This window comes from Pithys albifrons, chromosome Z, assembly GCF_047495875.1.
Source record: "Pithys albifrons albifrons isolate INPA30051 chromosome Z, PitAlb_v1, whole genome shotgun sequence".
In the NCBI taxonomy this organism is placed as follows: domain Eukaryota; kingdom Metazoa; phylum Chordata; class Aves; order Passeriformes; family Thamnophilidae; genus Pithys; species Pithys albifrons.
In genome coordinates, this window is record NC_092497.1 from 66569811 (window position 1) to 66586536 (window position 16726).

At 35.9% G+C, this 16726-nt stretch overlaps 1 protein-coding gene across 18 annotated transcripts in view; it reads right to left on the minus strand.

Moving 5' to 3' along the window:
• The window catches only part of PTPRD (protein tyrosine phosphatase receptor type D), a 368346-nt gene that overhangs the window by 74795 nt on the left and 276825 nt on the right, over positions 1 to 16726 (minus strand). For 11 of the 18 annotated variants that reach the window (XM_071579819.1, XM_071579817.1, XM_071579826.1 and 8 more), the window contains one exon: positions 9516 to 9628. In XM_071579819.1, coding sequence (XP_071435920.1) covers positions 9516 to 9628 — 113 coding nt within the window. Of the gene's footprint in view, positions 1 to 9515; positions 9629 to 12041; positions 12054 to 16726 lie in introns of all 18 variants that reach the window. The other 7 variants (XM_071579825.1, XM_071579818.1, XM_071579814.1 and 4 more) reach the window with 1 other exon arrangement.

Below are 16726 nucleotides of genomic sequence, written 5' to 3' on the forward strand. Positions count from 1 at the left end.
ATCAAGAAAAATTAACTTGAATAATGAAGGTTACCAGGGTAACCTCAACCAGCAAAGGAAATGGTAAAAAACAAAGAAACCTCAAACCAACATAAAACTAACTTATAAAATAAAGTATAAAAAATGAAATGGAGAGCTTGAAAATTAATAATAATGCATAAAGGTCTAGGAAGACTAAGTATTCTGACTAAATTAGAAATACTTCAATATTTTATGAAAATTTTGAGGTGACTGACATGCAGCTATGAATGACCAGAATAACACGCACCAGTGCTTTTAGACAACAGTCACTGAAGACAACATTGGACATCAGACAATTAGAACTTCAAAAATGTTTTCACTAGTAGCAGATTGTAGAGGCAGGGGTTGTACAGTTTGACTGGACACATGTACTGACTGCACTAGTACCTTAAAATATGCTTAATATGAAACCCCATTTATCAACCCCTAAAAGAACCTACAATCTACTTCAGGTGTAAACATCTTTGTCCACTGATGAAGATAATGAATGAAAAAAAGGAAGAAGAGCTGGGAACTGGAGATAGAGATGGCTGTGCAAGGTTGTACAGGAACAGCAAGGCAAAAGAAAGACAAAAAAGATGCGGGGTCAACTAGAACAATCTGCCAGCTTAAGATTTGACAGGCAAAAATTTGTGAACATATTTACTTCACGCTATTAGTACTCATGGCCCTTCTTCAAAATGCTTATTTTCTTCTCTTCATGATTTATACTATCACACCTAAAAGGAAATCCAAGCTGGCAAGAAAAAGTTAAGCTAGTGAACCCCAGGATCTCTTGAAATTAAAAAGGAAAACACTAATGACTCAAGGGGGCTCAAGCTGGAAGCCATGTTGCATAATGCAGTTTGCTTTGTCACCATGAATTTCAAGAGCATGCCTAAGACAGTTGACCTGCATTTCCTTTAAACATAGCTGAAAATGACCATGTAGTTACAACACAGTCACACTATAGCATATTTTTCTTTTCTTTAATTTTGCTTTTAGTTCTTTTTGATTCTTTGAGATTTCAGGCGTCATTCTAGAGTCCAAAATAATGTCCAGCAGCCTGGCTCTAATTCTTCTGACCCTATACATATATATCTTATATTATCTTCATAGCACATCTGTCATGGTAAGACATATTTAAAGAAGATATTAAGGCAAGTTGTCAGTCAACTAACACAGCAGAATATTCAGATACAATGGGGATAGTCCTTATAAATGCAAATTAGAAAATTAGTCTCTTAGTAATAATTTATTTGGCACAGTTCTGCTTGTCTCCCATTTTCTTGGAAATTTCAATTAGGACTTGGCTACTCTCAAAATGAGTCTGGGTGACAGTCATCTAATAATTACACTGATTGATCCAGATCAAGCACCCCTATGGAAAACATGTGAGTGAAAAGGCACAAGAGAACTCTAGATTGATCCAGAAATGGAGGTGGACTGATGTACATCTAAAACAGTGCTTGAACAGAGAAAATAATAGAGACAAAGATGTTTAGACCTTTTCGAGCGAATCGTGGGAGAGAGTTATTATCATATAAGGACTGAGTGGTAGTTTGGCTAGAGAGGGAGGACACAGAGCCAATCAGGGAGGCGTAGGGGACTGAATTACTGCTCAAAGCTGTAAAAAGTAAAAGCCAATCGGAAATGGGAAACAAATTAGTAACAGCAGTAGACCATCATAATCCATCAATCTTGTACATACAGGCACTTCAGACATGCACAAAACAGCATCTGGAAACTCAACTAAGATGTTTAAAGGTGCAGTTACCCTACCGTAAACATAAAGGACATAAACCCAACAAGTATGACTTGTTCATCACATGATGAACTTAATAACGAGCATCACAAACACAAATCACAGTAATTAGCTCACTGTGAAGGAATATTTTTTTAAGGATGCTGAACACCCGTTCTTTTTTTAAACTATTTTTGTCTATATGCTTCTCTGTATGCCACTTGGCATTTCCAAGGGGAGATTTCATATCAAACACTTTGTGCGAAAATGAAATTTGAAATAAAATTTTAATTTTCTAAGGCAAAAAGAGGAACTACTTATAATTTCAGAAATTCACAAATTTTAACTGCGTATAAAACCTTTCTGCATGACTCATTTTAGGCACTTACACTTGGACATAGTAACTTTTCTCAAATAGTATTTTTCAGTTAAATTATGAAGTGATATAACTGCATTTGGTATATTTTCATATATGAAATATACAAATGTGCTCTACTGAGACGATAAAAATAGCTATTTTTTAAAAGAACTGCTGGAGGACTTTTTTATGTAATCAGTCTGTGAATCGTAACAGAATATGCTATGAACAAACATTTTAAGATCTCATCATATCTCATGCAAAAGCACGAGGCTCCTGCTGAGATTAATGTAAACAGCTGGTGTAAAACTCGACTCAAAAGAGCTCCCTCAAAATACAGCTAAACTCACTTTTGTGGCTACATGTAAGAAAATACATGTATTTGATGACACACTTCCACATCAATCAACATATGTTTTGACAACACAACAACTTAAAGACAAATTACAGCTAAAATACAACAGATCCTGTGACATGCTACAAAGTCAAAAGAAACACCATGCTGAAAACATGCTTTCAAATTTTCTTTTAAATAGGGTATCTCTTTTTAAAAAAAGAGATAAAAACATTTGAAAACTCCAACAAAAAGAAAATCCCCAAAACATGCAAAACATGGCAGAAATTATATCCATTAGAAGCTTTTATTTCCAGATTTCACAGAAGATAGGTAGATGTGATTGATCTTATTCAGCCTAGTGCTAACCCCTTCATGTGTATTGAAGAAGGATGCATAGTTTGATTACAGTGAAAATTAGCTTCTGGTTAATCTGTGGCAAACACAAGACTAAGGAATACAGAATATCATTTGTGCCACCATTTGAAGGAAAAACTAAGAGAGCAAGGTCAGAATTCTTCTGCCTATTAACAGACATTAAACCTGTTAATTATATTCCTTTATCCCACTGAAACCAGTGGATGTTTTGGTCTTGACATTAGTGCATTAAATTAGGATTTTGTTTGTTGTCAGGGTTTATGATAAGAGTCTTTAGAAACATTTACAGAACACACATTTATTTACTAACTGTAGGCTGACATACCGACAATAAACAAGAATGAAGTTAGAGATAAAGAGCATTTCTGCTGGTATACAGACTACAATCTAGAGAAACTGAAAATGTGACACATTGTCACAGAAATTTATTTAGGAATGACTGGCATTTTAGGTCCATACTGAATTAATAGACTGTGATTTTACAAACTGATTTATTACGTGCTTATTTTTATTTAGTAACTCAGAATGCCCTTACACATACCAATCTGTGGTATGTGGATATGTATTAAGATGCTCTGCCTTTATAGAAAAAGGAAGAAAAATGAAGGAATCAGTAACAGTGGTTATTGTTACTGATAGTTACCCTAATCAAAAAGAAATACCTATTTAAAATTCAGATATGGAAAATAGAAATATGGCCCTGATTCAGTAGGAATTCAGCATCCATGAAAATTTAGCAAGAATGCCTTTACTATATATGACAAAAAATTACTGTTACTTTAAAATTTCTTGTTCATAAAGTCAGAGCTAGGCCAGAGTTTGAACTTAGAAAAATAAATTTACAAGACAAACTCTAGAGAAATACATCATTCTGCAAGAGATAAGCTAAAATGGTTTCCAATGCATATATAACACGTCACTTCTATTCCAGAACATTTTAAGTTCTTCAAAACTAGATCACTTATTCTGGAATGAAAATAGTTTTTGTTCTTCTGTATCAAAGACTGAGCTCTAAGAAGCAGCCTTAGGATCTCCATAGTCCAGAGCACCAGCTCTGAGCGAGGTATAAAATAGTGAGAAAAGCAGAAACCTAGTTTTCAGATCCTGATCTAAAAATGTTAAACACAATAACCTATTGCAAAACTATGGGCTAAAGTCCAGGGAAGAAAAAAAGATTACTGTTGTGAGGAGAAGAATTTTCAACTTCATCTCCTAGCTAAGCAGATTTTGGTTGCCTTGAGGTTGAAAGCAATGAAGTGGGTAATCAGAGAAGTGCCACTTCCACCTGAAACCCCAGGTGCCTAAAGCCTCCATATGAAAGAAGTTCATATAAAGATCTATATGGACAATGGCTCACTACAAGAAAGTATTTCCAGTATAGTTTTGCCATGGAGACAAACCACAGTGTTTTCTTCAGCACTGTCATGATTATCATAAACGAACATTGTGTAGATAAACAATGGGAAGATATTTCCTGCCATCTTGCAAAGCAAGTGACTAAATGCAGGCATCACTTTTTCAAGCTTCTTTCATTTGTGCCCTTTTCTTCTAGACATGTTTTACACTTTTTCTGCTTTATCTTGGAAATAAGTTTGTGGAATTTCCTTAGCAACTCAGGGAGAAAGTTTATAGTATTTAGTGATCTAATAAAAAGAAGTCTCTAACTTAGAGCTGTAATAATTCTATTTATTTTTCTTGTATTTCAAAATATCTTATTTAGTTCATAAGATATAATGAGATAATTGTTTAATTGGCAACCAATTACACAAATTACTTATAAGTGTGACATATTTTATAGTTAAATAAGGATTAAAAAAATCAGTTACTTTTGAAGCATGAGTCAGTTTATTTCTCTGGCTGACTGGCAGTCTTTGCCTGAGCCTGAGTCTCTCAAAACCCACTCAAACCACTTAATTTCAGTTAATTTTCCTCTGAAAAACTGGGCTTCCTTATTTGATGAAACCTTTGTGAGGGCTTAACTACTAGCCCTTGCTTACCTTGACCATCCCATGTGGCATAGAGACCTCTAAAATTTGTGCACAGGTTAATGATTTTAATAGAAAACTTGCAGAATTATAAGAATGTGAGTTTCCCTCAGCTACTCCAGTTATGGAAGAATAACAGACTTTAAAGTGAAATCCTACTGAGATATTGGGTATTTTTGTGTTTACTCAAAGAGAACTTGGCACAACTGTGACCCACTCATTGGCATACGGGCTTATCTAACATATACACATTTCTTGGATAACACACATGGACATGGGATCTTGCTCTTAGGTATAGACCTGTATGCCATCCCAAATGCCAAGGCAAAATTTGAAACTTATCTGTGGAGTAACTCTATCCAGTGAGGAGAGAAGCCAGAGATGGATTTCATCCTTCCTGGACAAGGTAAGGAAGGGAACTCTTTAGGTGAGTACTGTGTTAGTGAACGAGGTAATTCTGTACTGACAGGGCAATAAAAAGTGAAAGGAAAGCAAGATATTTGCTGTGTTGGTAGTTTAGACTGTGCAATTTTACAACATCGTCATACTGAATTGACAATTTTATGAGAAGTACAAAATAATTGTGCCTAAATTATTCTCTAAATATCATCAAAGATAAAATATTGCTTTCACGTATTTTCTTCCAAAATTTATTCCTATTCACCTGTATTGGGACTGATTTATGCTTGTGGTTAGAAATTCAAATTAGGCCAGTAGTTCTGCTTTCAAATTATTTTGATAGCTGTATGTAATCAGACCTTTCTGTACTCAGAATATATGATTGACAGTATTTATGGAAAGAAGCTGTTTAGAAATCTTTCAAAATACTAAAGTTTATGACAATCCAGAATTCTATAGAAGTGTCTCATTCAACTCTCCCAGTGAAAACTGGCAGTCCAGACAGGCCAATGTAATTTAATACTTTCTTCTCTAACACAGCTGTACACTATGGGTTCATTATAAACTTTTTTTATCTCTCTGACTGGAAGTAACTGGTCTTCCTAGAAAGCTCCAAGCAAATTGTGGAGGCTTTCATAATCCAAAGGAATAAATCATTATAATAAGAATTACATAAAATCATCTATCCTGATGCTTTTTTACGGACTTTGCATACCCTGGTTTTTAAAGTACCTTCACCACTCTGTCACTCATTTTATCTATAGGCAACACTGAAAAATAGTATCTTACACAATTAGGTGAGGCCATTGTATGAGGGTGACTGCAGCTGTCTCTGTAAAAGGAACTCGACACATAACCACATCAGCCTCAATCCCTTCTCTCAGTTGCCTCCTTTGCAGTACCCCACTACTTATTTCTGCTACCTAAGTGAAAAAAACCCTACACACTTGAAAGTGAAAGAATAAAAACCCCCAAACTGGTATCCTGAACGCACAGCCTTTCCCTAGTTACTCTTTTTATGTCTTGAGAAGATTTTATTACATGTTGTTTGATGGTGTGCTGCTGGTTGAAGCTGGATAAACATTCCAGCATGATCTAACTATCTAAGTTAATTTTAGCCACAATTTAATGAAATGGTAACCTTAATTGAAGTTAATTTGAGTTAAGTGAGGTTCTGCTTTTACTAGGACATGAACTGTATCTCAACTTCAGTGACTAAGTTTACACATTAAGAACATGTTAATTAGGAAATGTTACAGAGCAAGACAAATTCACTGTGGTATGGAATTTGTCCTTGATATTTGGTTGTGTGCAGAGTAATATAATGACCTGACCTGTCCCTAAGGATCTTAGGTGGTAGGTAAAAAGATCATAATTTGATTTCTGTACTATATTTTTAATAATAATTGTGATTCTTCATTCCATGAAAAAGTTTTCAGCAAAAAAGAGGAATTTATAATAGAAATGGATTGCAGACATTCTGCTCAACTAATCTCAGAGAAAACGGCAAACTTCCCAGATAAACTACAGCCTTGCAAGGAAAAGTAGGCTATGTGTCTATAAGTGCTACAAATTTTGTCATTTCTTAATAACTTTACATCCTAAATATAAATTTAGAATTAATTACAATAAATTAATTTTACATATAAAATTGTTAGCACTTTGCAGCAGGGTTTTTTTGCCCACATTTTATTTTAATTATGATGAATATTAAATGGATAGGTAAGACTACACATGCTAAGACATAGGTAAGATTAAATAAACAGAGTGTAGAAAATTATGCTTATATACCTAGTTATTATTCCATTCTTTATTGAATCCAGAGCAAAACATAGTGACAAACAATGAAGAAAAGACTGAAGTAATTAATGCCTTCTTTGCCTCAGTCTTTTGTAACAGAGCCAGTTACTCTGTGGATACACAGCCCCCTGAGCTGGAAGATAGGGGTAGGGAAAAGAATGAAGCCTCCATAATCCAGGAGAAAATGGTTAGTAACCTGCCACACCACGTAAAGTGTACACAGCTGTGGGGGACTGGATGGGATATACCCAAGGGTACCAAGGGAGTTGATGTAAGTACTCACTGAGCCTCTTTCCCTCAGATACCAGCAGTCCTGTCTAACTGGGGGTGTTCCAGGCGACTGGATGTCCACCTACAAGAAGGGCAGGAAGGAGGATCTGGGGAACTACAGGCCTGTCAGTCTGACCTTGGTGTTGGAGAAGGTCAACAAACAGATCATCCTGACATCTTGGCCTTTATTAGCAGTAGTGTGTCCAGCAGGACTAGGGCAGTGATTGTTTCCCTGTATTTGGCACTGGTGAGACCACACCTCAAGTGCTCTGTCCAGTTTTGGGCCACCTCACTATAAGAAAGGCATTGAAGTGCTGGAGTGTATCTAGAGAAAGGTGTCAAAGCTCGTGAAGGGATTGGAGCACAAGTCATATGAGAAGCAGCTGAGGGAGCTGTGGTTATTTAATCTGAAGAAAAGTAGGCAAAGGGAGACCTTACAGCTCTCTATAACTTCCTGAAAGGAGGTTACAGCACGGTGGGAGTCAGCATTTTCTCCCACACAACAAGTGATAGGGGAAGAGGAAATGGCCTCAAGTTGTGGCGGAGGGATTCCAATTGGATATTACAAAAAACTTCACTGAAAGGGTGGTCAGATATAGGAACTGTTTGCCCAGGGAAGCGGTGGAATGATTGGACCTGGAGTATTCAAAAAATATGTGGATGTGGCACTTCAGGATGTAGTTCATTGTTCAACATGAAGGTGCTTGGTTAATGGTTGGACTACATGACTTTAAAGATCTTTTCCAAACAAAATGATTTGGTGATTCTATTAAGCCATCTCTTCTACTAAATGCAAATAATGACTTGTTTTAGCCATAAGTTAAACTTTAAGAAGCAAGTTTTTTCTTCTCATGTTTCAAAGATTAGTATGTATTTTTCTATTGCTGTAAAAACATGTGAAACTTTCATGAAATTGCTGAGTAACAGACTAAAACTTTACTCAGAAACATTAAGCCTACATTGTGAATTAAAATGTTCTATCATTTCTATTTACTGCATTTAAGTTCATATTATACAGAGGTCCCAGAGCATGTCAACAAGATTCCCATACTGAGATGAAACTAAATTAGAAAATGTGCTTCTGAAACACACCTAATTTGCCACACCTGCTAAGAGCATTCAGTGTACTATAACAGACTTAGAAAAGCAAGGTTGGGGTAAAACTCAAGCCTCCAGACTTCTCTGTTTCTACTTCTGCCATGAGCATGAAGAAGTGTACGTGGATCTTTAGCCACATTTAATCCTCTACAGATCCACTCCTGTTGGGGCAAGTTTATCTTAATATAGTCACTGTTTAGAAGATTAGAAATGAGATTTGCAAGTTCACTTAACCCTTTAGTAGTATCTAATATGTCAGGTTCTGAGGTTAACCTCTCATCATCTCAAGCACTTAATTTCCTGCTTTTATGAGCTTGAATTCATTCTTTTTTGTTCTTAATGTAGTAAGTTTGACAAACATAAAGCTCATGAAGATTCTACACATAATTAGCACTAGATTGGGACTGTGTGCAAACATACTGTAATAAAAAAGCCTACTGGAATGTAACATGATCAAAGTAAAACCAAGTAAAAGTTGACTTCTCAAAGTGTGGTAAAACTCAATACTAATAATTTCTCTCCTGGTGGTTCTTGATTATCAGATGAAAAGCTTTAAGAAAACAGTGCTTAATAAAAAAACAATGACAATAAAATATTTGGGATTGTGTTGCTTGCAACCTCGAAATGATTGATGTCAATTTACTCCTTCCTTGGAATGACTGATGTTAACATACTCCTTTATCACAACATATGGCTCTGTTTTCAAAGACAAGATCATTTTTCTTTCTGTGTTCTGTGAAACTGACAATGATGTTAATAGACTGTCCAATTATGTAGTACATAAGAAGGAAGTTTGTTTTCATAGGTTGTAAGAATACTTTTAATAACTAGAGGGATATACATTTCTCAGTATATTTTTTCTAGGATTGCTATGTTTAACTTCAAATTTTAGCACATGAAACACATCCATACAGCGTATGTGTCTTTGGGCTCTTCTTTACAGAACTTCAAGTTTGTTTCATGCAGAATTTTTCTTTAAATAAAGAAATTAAGAAAATTATTTCCAAAGCTAACAAAGAAATACATTGTGCAAAACCTTGTAAGTGATCAAAATATATTTTTCTAAATAATAAATCTTTCTTTTCCGTAACAGCACCGGTAACCAGCTTGTTACCACAGAGCTCTCCATCAGTTATAATTGTTTCTTACCTGGTGTTTGAAAGTTAAGGCGTCGCAGCTCCACTGGATCTGTGGGATGGTGAGAGGGGACCTCCTTGCTGTTGGGTATGCTGCTCTTTCTAGAATCAGATTCAGCCCTCTTCCTGCATGGAGAAGGTGAACACACATAAACAGAAGATAGACATGTTAGCTTTGACAAAGGTGCCTGAGGACTTAATCATCAGATTCTGAAAGGAAGATGTTTATTTCTGAAAGACTATTTGATGCAGTGCAAAGGTAAAATAATTATGCATGGTGGGCAGGACACCCAAAATTTGCAAAATGAATCTAAATATAATAATGTCAGATAGAAAGTAACTGCCTTCTGCTGTGGACTGGTCCTCCAGTACATCTTTCTGGTCATTTCAACACTTTACTATCATTACATTAAACTCAGAAAAATTCACACTGTTCTCTATTTTTAAAGCTATCTAACAGTATCTTTTATTATAAAATAGCCAAGTCTCGAGCATGTAATTAGAAATGAACACCCCAGGTTACTATTATTAAATATTTAATATTTTATACACATTCATGAAAAAGTAACTTGCATACTTTAGGTAGTTTTAATATGACAGAGAACAGTACAGAAGACACCTGTCCCAAAAGACATCTATTCTTTTCACTTTCTAGGAAGCAAGAATTTGCTGTGTACTCTCATGTCTCTAAGAGCTGAACTACACAATCTTCATTTTCTTATGACACTTACAGATATTCACAGCTCAGATTCAGTGTATTTCTAATTAAGTTAAGACTTTCATTGCAATTATAGTGCTCATGTCAATCTGTACAAAACAAGATGATCGAAAGGAAGGAAGGAAGGAAGGAAGGAAGGAAGGAAGGAAGGAAGGAAGGAAGGAAGGAAGGAAGGAAGGAAGGAAGGAAGGAAGGAAGGAAGGAAGGAAGGAAGGAAGGAAGGAAGGAAGGAAGGAAGGAAGGAAGGAAGGAAGGAAGGAGTGTATGTTTCGCTTTCTATAGAGAGAAGCAGAGTACATGTGTTCTGACTGACTTTCCTGGTAAAATGGACTCCCATTATTTGTGTGCATCATTTTCTGATGTAAGATATGGGGAACTAAGTTATTTAAAGAACATCTACCACTCTGCATTTTTATACATAAAGTGGAATCTTTCTTCATTAGTTCTCTGTGGGCTCCTGAATGAAAACACAAACTGGCTGACATTCTTTATGTAATATAAAATGGGGAGGCAAACAGGGGGAGAGTTACTTTGTGCAAACAGAGCTGAGAAAATGTTAAGGTTAATGGCAGCAAAATCTTTTCTAAGTACTCAATATTTACTTTAACCTAACACTACTTTTTTTTTTATAATTGATTCACAATAGTACAATGCTAAATCTGTTGCTATTCCAGTTGATTTCTTGCTGTTTTTGAAAAGATGAAAACTGGTGACATACATCAAGATTTCAAAGGCTATGCAAACAAGTCAAACAGCAACACTTCTGCAGGAATTCTTTGAGAGTCGGTAGTCCTATGGTTTTATTGAAAAAAGTAAAACTGTTTTACTATAAAAACCCTACACCTGTTCTCTGCCAAGTATCTTAACACAAGTTTAATTTCTTTTTAGTGAAGTGATAAAAATTTATATGTGATTTTTTTTGCTTTTAGTACTGTTTAAAACAAAGTATTATGGAGAAACTAATTTGAAATTCCTTTCTCTTGAGTTTGACTATATCATACACTAAAGATGTACGATTTAACTTTCAAGAAGTATTTTAATCTGTATTTCCTTCTCCTTAAGTCTAGAAGTCTGCAGTCTCAAATCCCTCGAACTGTTTAGAGACAAGCTTCATTTACTTTTTTCCACTTGCAAGTCAGTACTGGGAAACACAATTTCACATAAATCTACTAAAAGAACTAAAATATTTTCTAATTATGTATCTGAATATTTTGAATACTTACAGAATAATGGAATGGTGTATTACTTATATTATTCTCAGGATCATTCTGATTTTTTTTAATCTTTCCAGTCTACACCAGTCATTATAATTCTTTCATATTATGCAATGATTTTGAGATAGGTAGGGGAAAAAATCCAGAGAGGACAAATGAGGTCACCATATAATTTTCAGTTGTGGAACTTAAGTCAGCATTGAGTCTATGTGGAAAGAGCATCACAGAGATTCAGAGCAGCTAACACTTCAAGCTCAACAACACATTCCTTCAAGAACTTTGGATACAGCAAAAAACCACTCATTCACCTTCACTAAAATGCAAATGAAACCATATGAACATTGTATAGCTGTGCTATCTCTTGGAAATATACCTCATGGAGACAAAAGAAAAAGAGCAGTGAAACTTTTCTGCTTGTATTACACTACTTTTCAGTGCTGTAAATAACATGGCAAATCTTACAGTTGCCTTCAGATCAATAGTTTACTGTCCACATTCACCTAAGATTGACAGATGTTTTGTCTTTAGATCATTATCATGATAACTTTTTCTCTTTTTTTCTCCTTTTCTTTAATAAATGAAGAGTGATTACTTTTTTGCTTCTCACCTGTCAGGTTTACTGCTCCATTTTAATGCAGCAAAGAGGGGAGAAAAGGTAGAATGTTAGTTGACCAGCAGCACAGAGGATAAGTATGGAAACAGGAGATATAAGAAATGTTGATTTACAGTAGATATATATCTAAACCAAATTAAGAGGTGACGGCTCATCAAAATATTTAGTGCTTGGGAATCACAGCATTAATAGAGGACAAAAATAATGTCCAAAGCAAATTTTCTGCTGAAAAATACACCTTTCTTAGATGCTACCTGCAAAGAAATGAGACTTCAAATTTAAGCCATTGAGATAATAGAGAAAGCGAATTTAATTTTACCCATCAAAGTAATGTTAACATTGCATTGAAAAATTACATCTTACTCTTACATTCTAGGTGGAAGAGAGATGAGAGGAGGGAGGAGAGGAAAAATGAAAGTGAAAGGGCAGAGTAGAATGGGAAGGAGAGAAAGGCAGAAGGGAGAGAAGAGCAAGTGAAGAACAAGGTTAAATTCATGAGACACATAAGGCTTGTACTAAATTTAAAAAAAGAATAAAAAGAAATGAAAACTTTAAAACTGTTTTACAAAAGCAGGTAATAACACAAAAAAGTAACAGAAACCCAGAAAGTAAGGTAAGCATAGCTTTTTTTTCCAGTAAAGTATGACACACCTTTTTAGATTTAGAAAGAATGCCATGTACTAAAGTGATCTGCATAGATCTGTAGTGATAAATATCAGGTTAACAGGGAAAATAACTTATCGCCCACCAACACATCCTAGTCTGCTGATGCCGAGGTTTTTTTTGATTTTTTTGTTTTTACATTTCATAGACTTTAAGAATACTGTAGCTCTAGCAAAGGGAAATTTAGTGTGTTAATATTTCTAGCAGCTTAAGTTCAATGTAACTTCTACCACATATCAATAGCTCAAATTCTTTAAGCTATTTACTCTTGCTTACAAGGTAAAAGGCTGAAGAATCTCAGAAGGCTTGCCACAGGAGACATAAACAGGGGCAGGGTGACCCAGAAGCCAGAACACTGGAAAAGCTCCAGGAGTCCTACATGTGTTGAGGAAGATGAAGGTGAGGAACAAGGGGTCCAAAGCCTCCCTCAGCCTCAAATCAGAGGGGTTGGGACTGGGGCAGGACAGGGCTGGACTGAGACATGTGCAAAGTAACGATTGGATAGACAGCATTATAAAAACCATGGAAATTAGAGTCTGGGGATGCATGCCAATGTATTCCTGGCCAAGCCTGAGTGCTCATTAAAGCCACTGCTCGCTTATCTCCTACTAAAATTGGCTTGGAGTCTTTTTTCACAGACTTTCACAGGCAACACTACACACACACTGTAAGTGTTTTATCTTTCTGTCTGTGTGTTGATCATAATAAACGCACGTTCTATAAAATTTTCATAGCTTGTGGTCTGCAATGACCAGATTACATACATGTTATGAAAAAATCTTTAGAATTCTTCATCATCACTTAGGATTCCCTGATTTTCATTTCTGTGGCTTTTTTAATATCTAGGATTTCTTTCCCTTAGAAGCACATTTAACTTCTAAGTCAAACATAGCTCAAGCTTCAGCAGGTGACCAGCAGGTCAAGGGAGATGATTGTGCTCCGCTACTTCACATTGGTGAGATGCTATCTGGAGTGCTGCACCCAGCTTTGGGGTCATCATTACTGAAAAGACAAGTACCTGCTGGAGTGAGTCCAGAGAAGGGTCCCAGAACTATCAGAGGGACGGAACACTTCTCTGCGAGGAAGGGCTGAGAGGGCTGGGATTGTTCAGCCTGGAGAGAAGGCGGCTTTGGAGAGACCTTATTGCAAGCCTTCCAGTACTTAAAGGGTGTTTATAAGGAAGATGAGGACAGCCTATTTAGGAGTGCCTGTAATGACAGGACAAGGGGTAATGGTTTTAAACTGAAAGAGGATAGATTCAGACTAGCTAGAAGGAAGAAATTCTTTATGATCGCAGTGGTGAAATACTGGCACAGATTGCCTGGAGAGGTGGTGTAGTGGGTTTAGCTGAGATCCCGAGAGGGGACATAGGTTAGGCCAGCTGACCTACACTGACCAAAGAAATATTCCATACCATATGATGTCAATCCAGATATAAAAGGAATGGCAAGAGGGGCATTCTCTCTCTCAGTAATGGCTACTGTTGCCATGCTGGAGTACCACTCCTCAGAGGGGTGGCTATCCATCGCTGCTAAAGGGAGGTAGAGATTGATGTTTACTTCTGCTTTATGTACGTGTACACTGTATTAATTTTCCTTCTTTCTCCATTAGTATAAATTGCCTACAACATACCCATGGTTTGTATTATTTTTTTTTTCTCTTTCTTTTCCCTGCCCCTTCCCTCCCCTCCCCTTACTTTTTTCCTGTCTGGCTGGCAGGAGGAGGGTTAGAGTGGCTGGGTAGGCACCAGGGGTTCAGTCAAGATGAAACTACTACAGGTGGTGTATGCCTCATTTCTGCATAAATTCAAAGCCTTGTTGGACAGGACTCTGAGCCACCTGACCTAGCTGAAGATGCTCACTGCAGGGGATTGGACTAGATGACCTTTAAAGGTCGCTTCCAACCCAAACTATTCTATGATTCTATGATGCTGTGATTCAGAGTGCCGAAGCTCACTATGTTCAAAAGATTCAAGCTCAGGCTCTAGTCTTAACCAAATCAAAAAGCTGCACTTCATAAAAGCAAAAAAACAGTTTGTCAAGACAGCTTTAACTTCTCTATGTCACAAATGAAAAGATCTAGAATGAAGAACATTTTGCTCTTCATCAGTGAAAGATTGAGATTAGAGAATTTGAAATTTCTTAGAAATTAGGGAAAATAGCCATATAAATTCACATGTTCAAAGAAAAAATATACCCAAAATCAGATTACAGGATGCTTCATAGGGATAGGCACTCTTCTTTCTAGTTTGTCTGAGATAATTTGTAGAGCTCTTTAACACTCACTAACTGGGTTCCTAATCACCCAAATCCTGTGTAATTGAATATCTATCACACACTTCAAAGTCAGTTGAAAGGATTCACTGAAGATTTGCCTAAACTGTAGGTTGCAGAAAGGTAATGGTTTATCAAAACCAACTTGAAATATAAACTGTGGCTCAATCAGCCATCATAATGGTTAGGCATTTCTTCTAGGTTATGCACACTCTAGCAATGTGTTTGCCTTTCTTTGAAATTTTGGTTATAAATCTTACTACGAAGTGTAATATACTCCGTGTTTGAATGAGCAAAGGAAAATGACAGAAAAGGAAGTGAGATTTAGTTAATTTACGTGCATCTCGGAATTTAATTTTTTGTATTTCAGTCCAACAGATGGAAAGACGTGCTCAAAAATAAGTGTCTCCCTTCCCTGTGACTGCAGGGTGGTTTCACTGCTGCAAGGACAGAGAACACTAAACTGGTTACTGGCCAAGTCAGTTCCATTTGCCAAGACATGTTCAGCTGTAACTCAGGAAAAAATGGCTATTATATTGCTACTATACACAATGACAAGAAACGGTACACTGCAGTGTTTTCACTATTTACTCTTAATTACTAGGCTGCAATGAACTTTTAGTTATATCCTAATATATGTTCCAAAAAACTTTTTATGAAATATCTTTGCTTTCATATTTTAAGAGTAAATGCAGAAGCAATAACCTTGATATAACTTAGCAAGAAACAATAAAGAAGTCTTTGGTATTGTTAAATATACTTCAAACCAACCCACACAACTCATCCACACTATCTCACTAGAGTGTGTTTAAAGAAGGATAAGACTTCTCCACCTAAAATCATTCTTTTATAAACTGCACTCATCCTTTCTCTACAACTGAAATTAAAATGTAAAAGTAGTATTGTAAATCATGAACCTAGTGGTCCAAGTCTGTTCATAAAGGCTTCTGTGGAAAATGAGAATTAAGCGCAGTTGACTTTTATTTGAATTACTACCATCTGCACTTCAAAAGACTCGGTCATTTCTTGGTTGACCTCTTTCCACTGCACATCTTTCAACATCTTCTTCTTAATACTTTTCTGCATGTAAGTTCATGTATTAGACTGATGTTCTCTATCTTTTGTTTTTTCTCACTACCATATTTGTTTCACTTATACCCCAGTATATTTCAGAAATATACTGTAAAATTTCCTGTATCCTTGAAAATTTCTTTTTTACCTGGAGTTTTTTGCATATTTTTCCATCCAATTCCTGTAGCCACAGTAAAACCATTTAAATCAGAGATTAATTTTCACTGCTTTCTCAAAACAGTATGCTAAAGATCCCTACTGTCTTGTCTAATTGTTGCTCTTCAACAGTCAGTAAGTCTATCAAAATCAAGCAGTTAGCCTGCATCCACGTTGAATAGTCTTGAAAAAAATATTCAATTATATATTACTTGTTTACAGAAATTAAAAGTTCATAGAGGATCACAGACTGCTAAAACTGCAGTCATAATTTTTCAGAGGTAATTTGCCAAATCAGTGCAGTTTAACAAATTAAATAGCTGAAAATAGAAAAATAAATAAATACATATGGGCATTTGCCCGAACAATTCTAGTACCAATAGTAAATAACAGATGGAAAGTATGTCCTCCATTTTCAGTGAATGACAATCTCTTCACACTACTGACGAGCAAATTTTACCTGCTTATACATGGAATATGCCTACTATTTTTTGGTAATAGACTTTAAGATTGGTA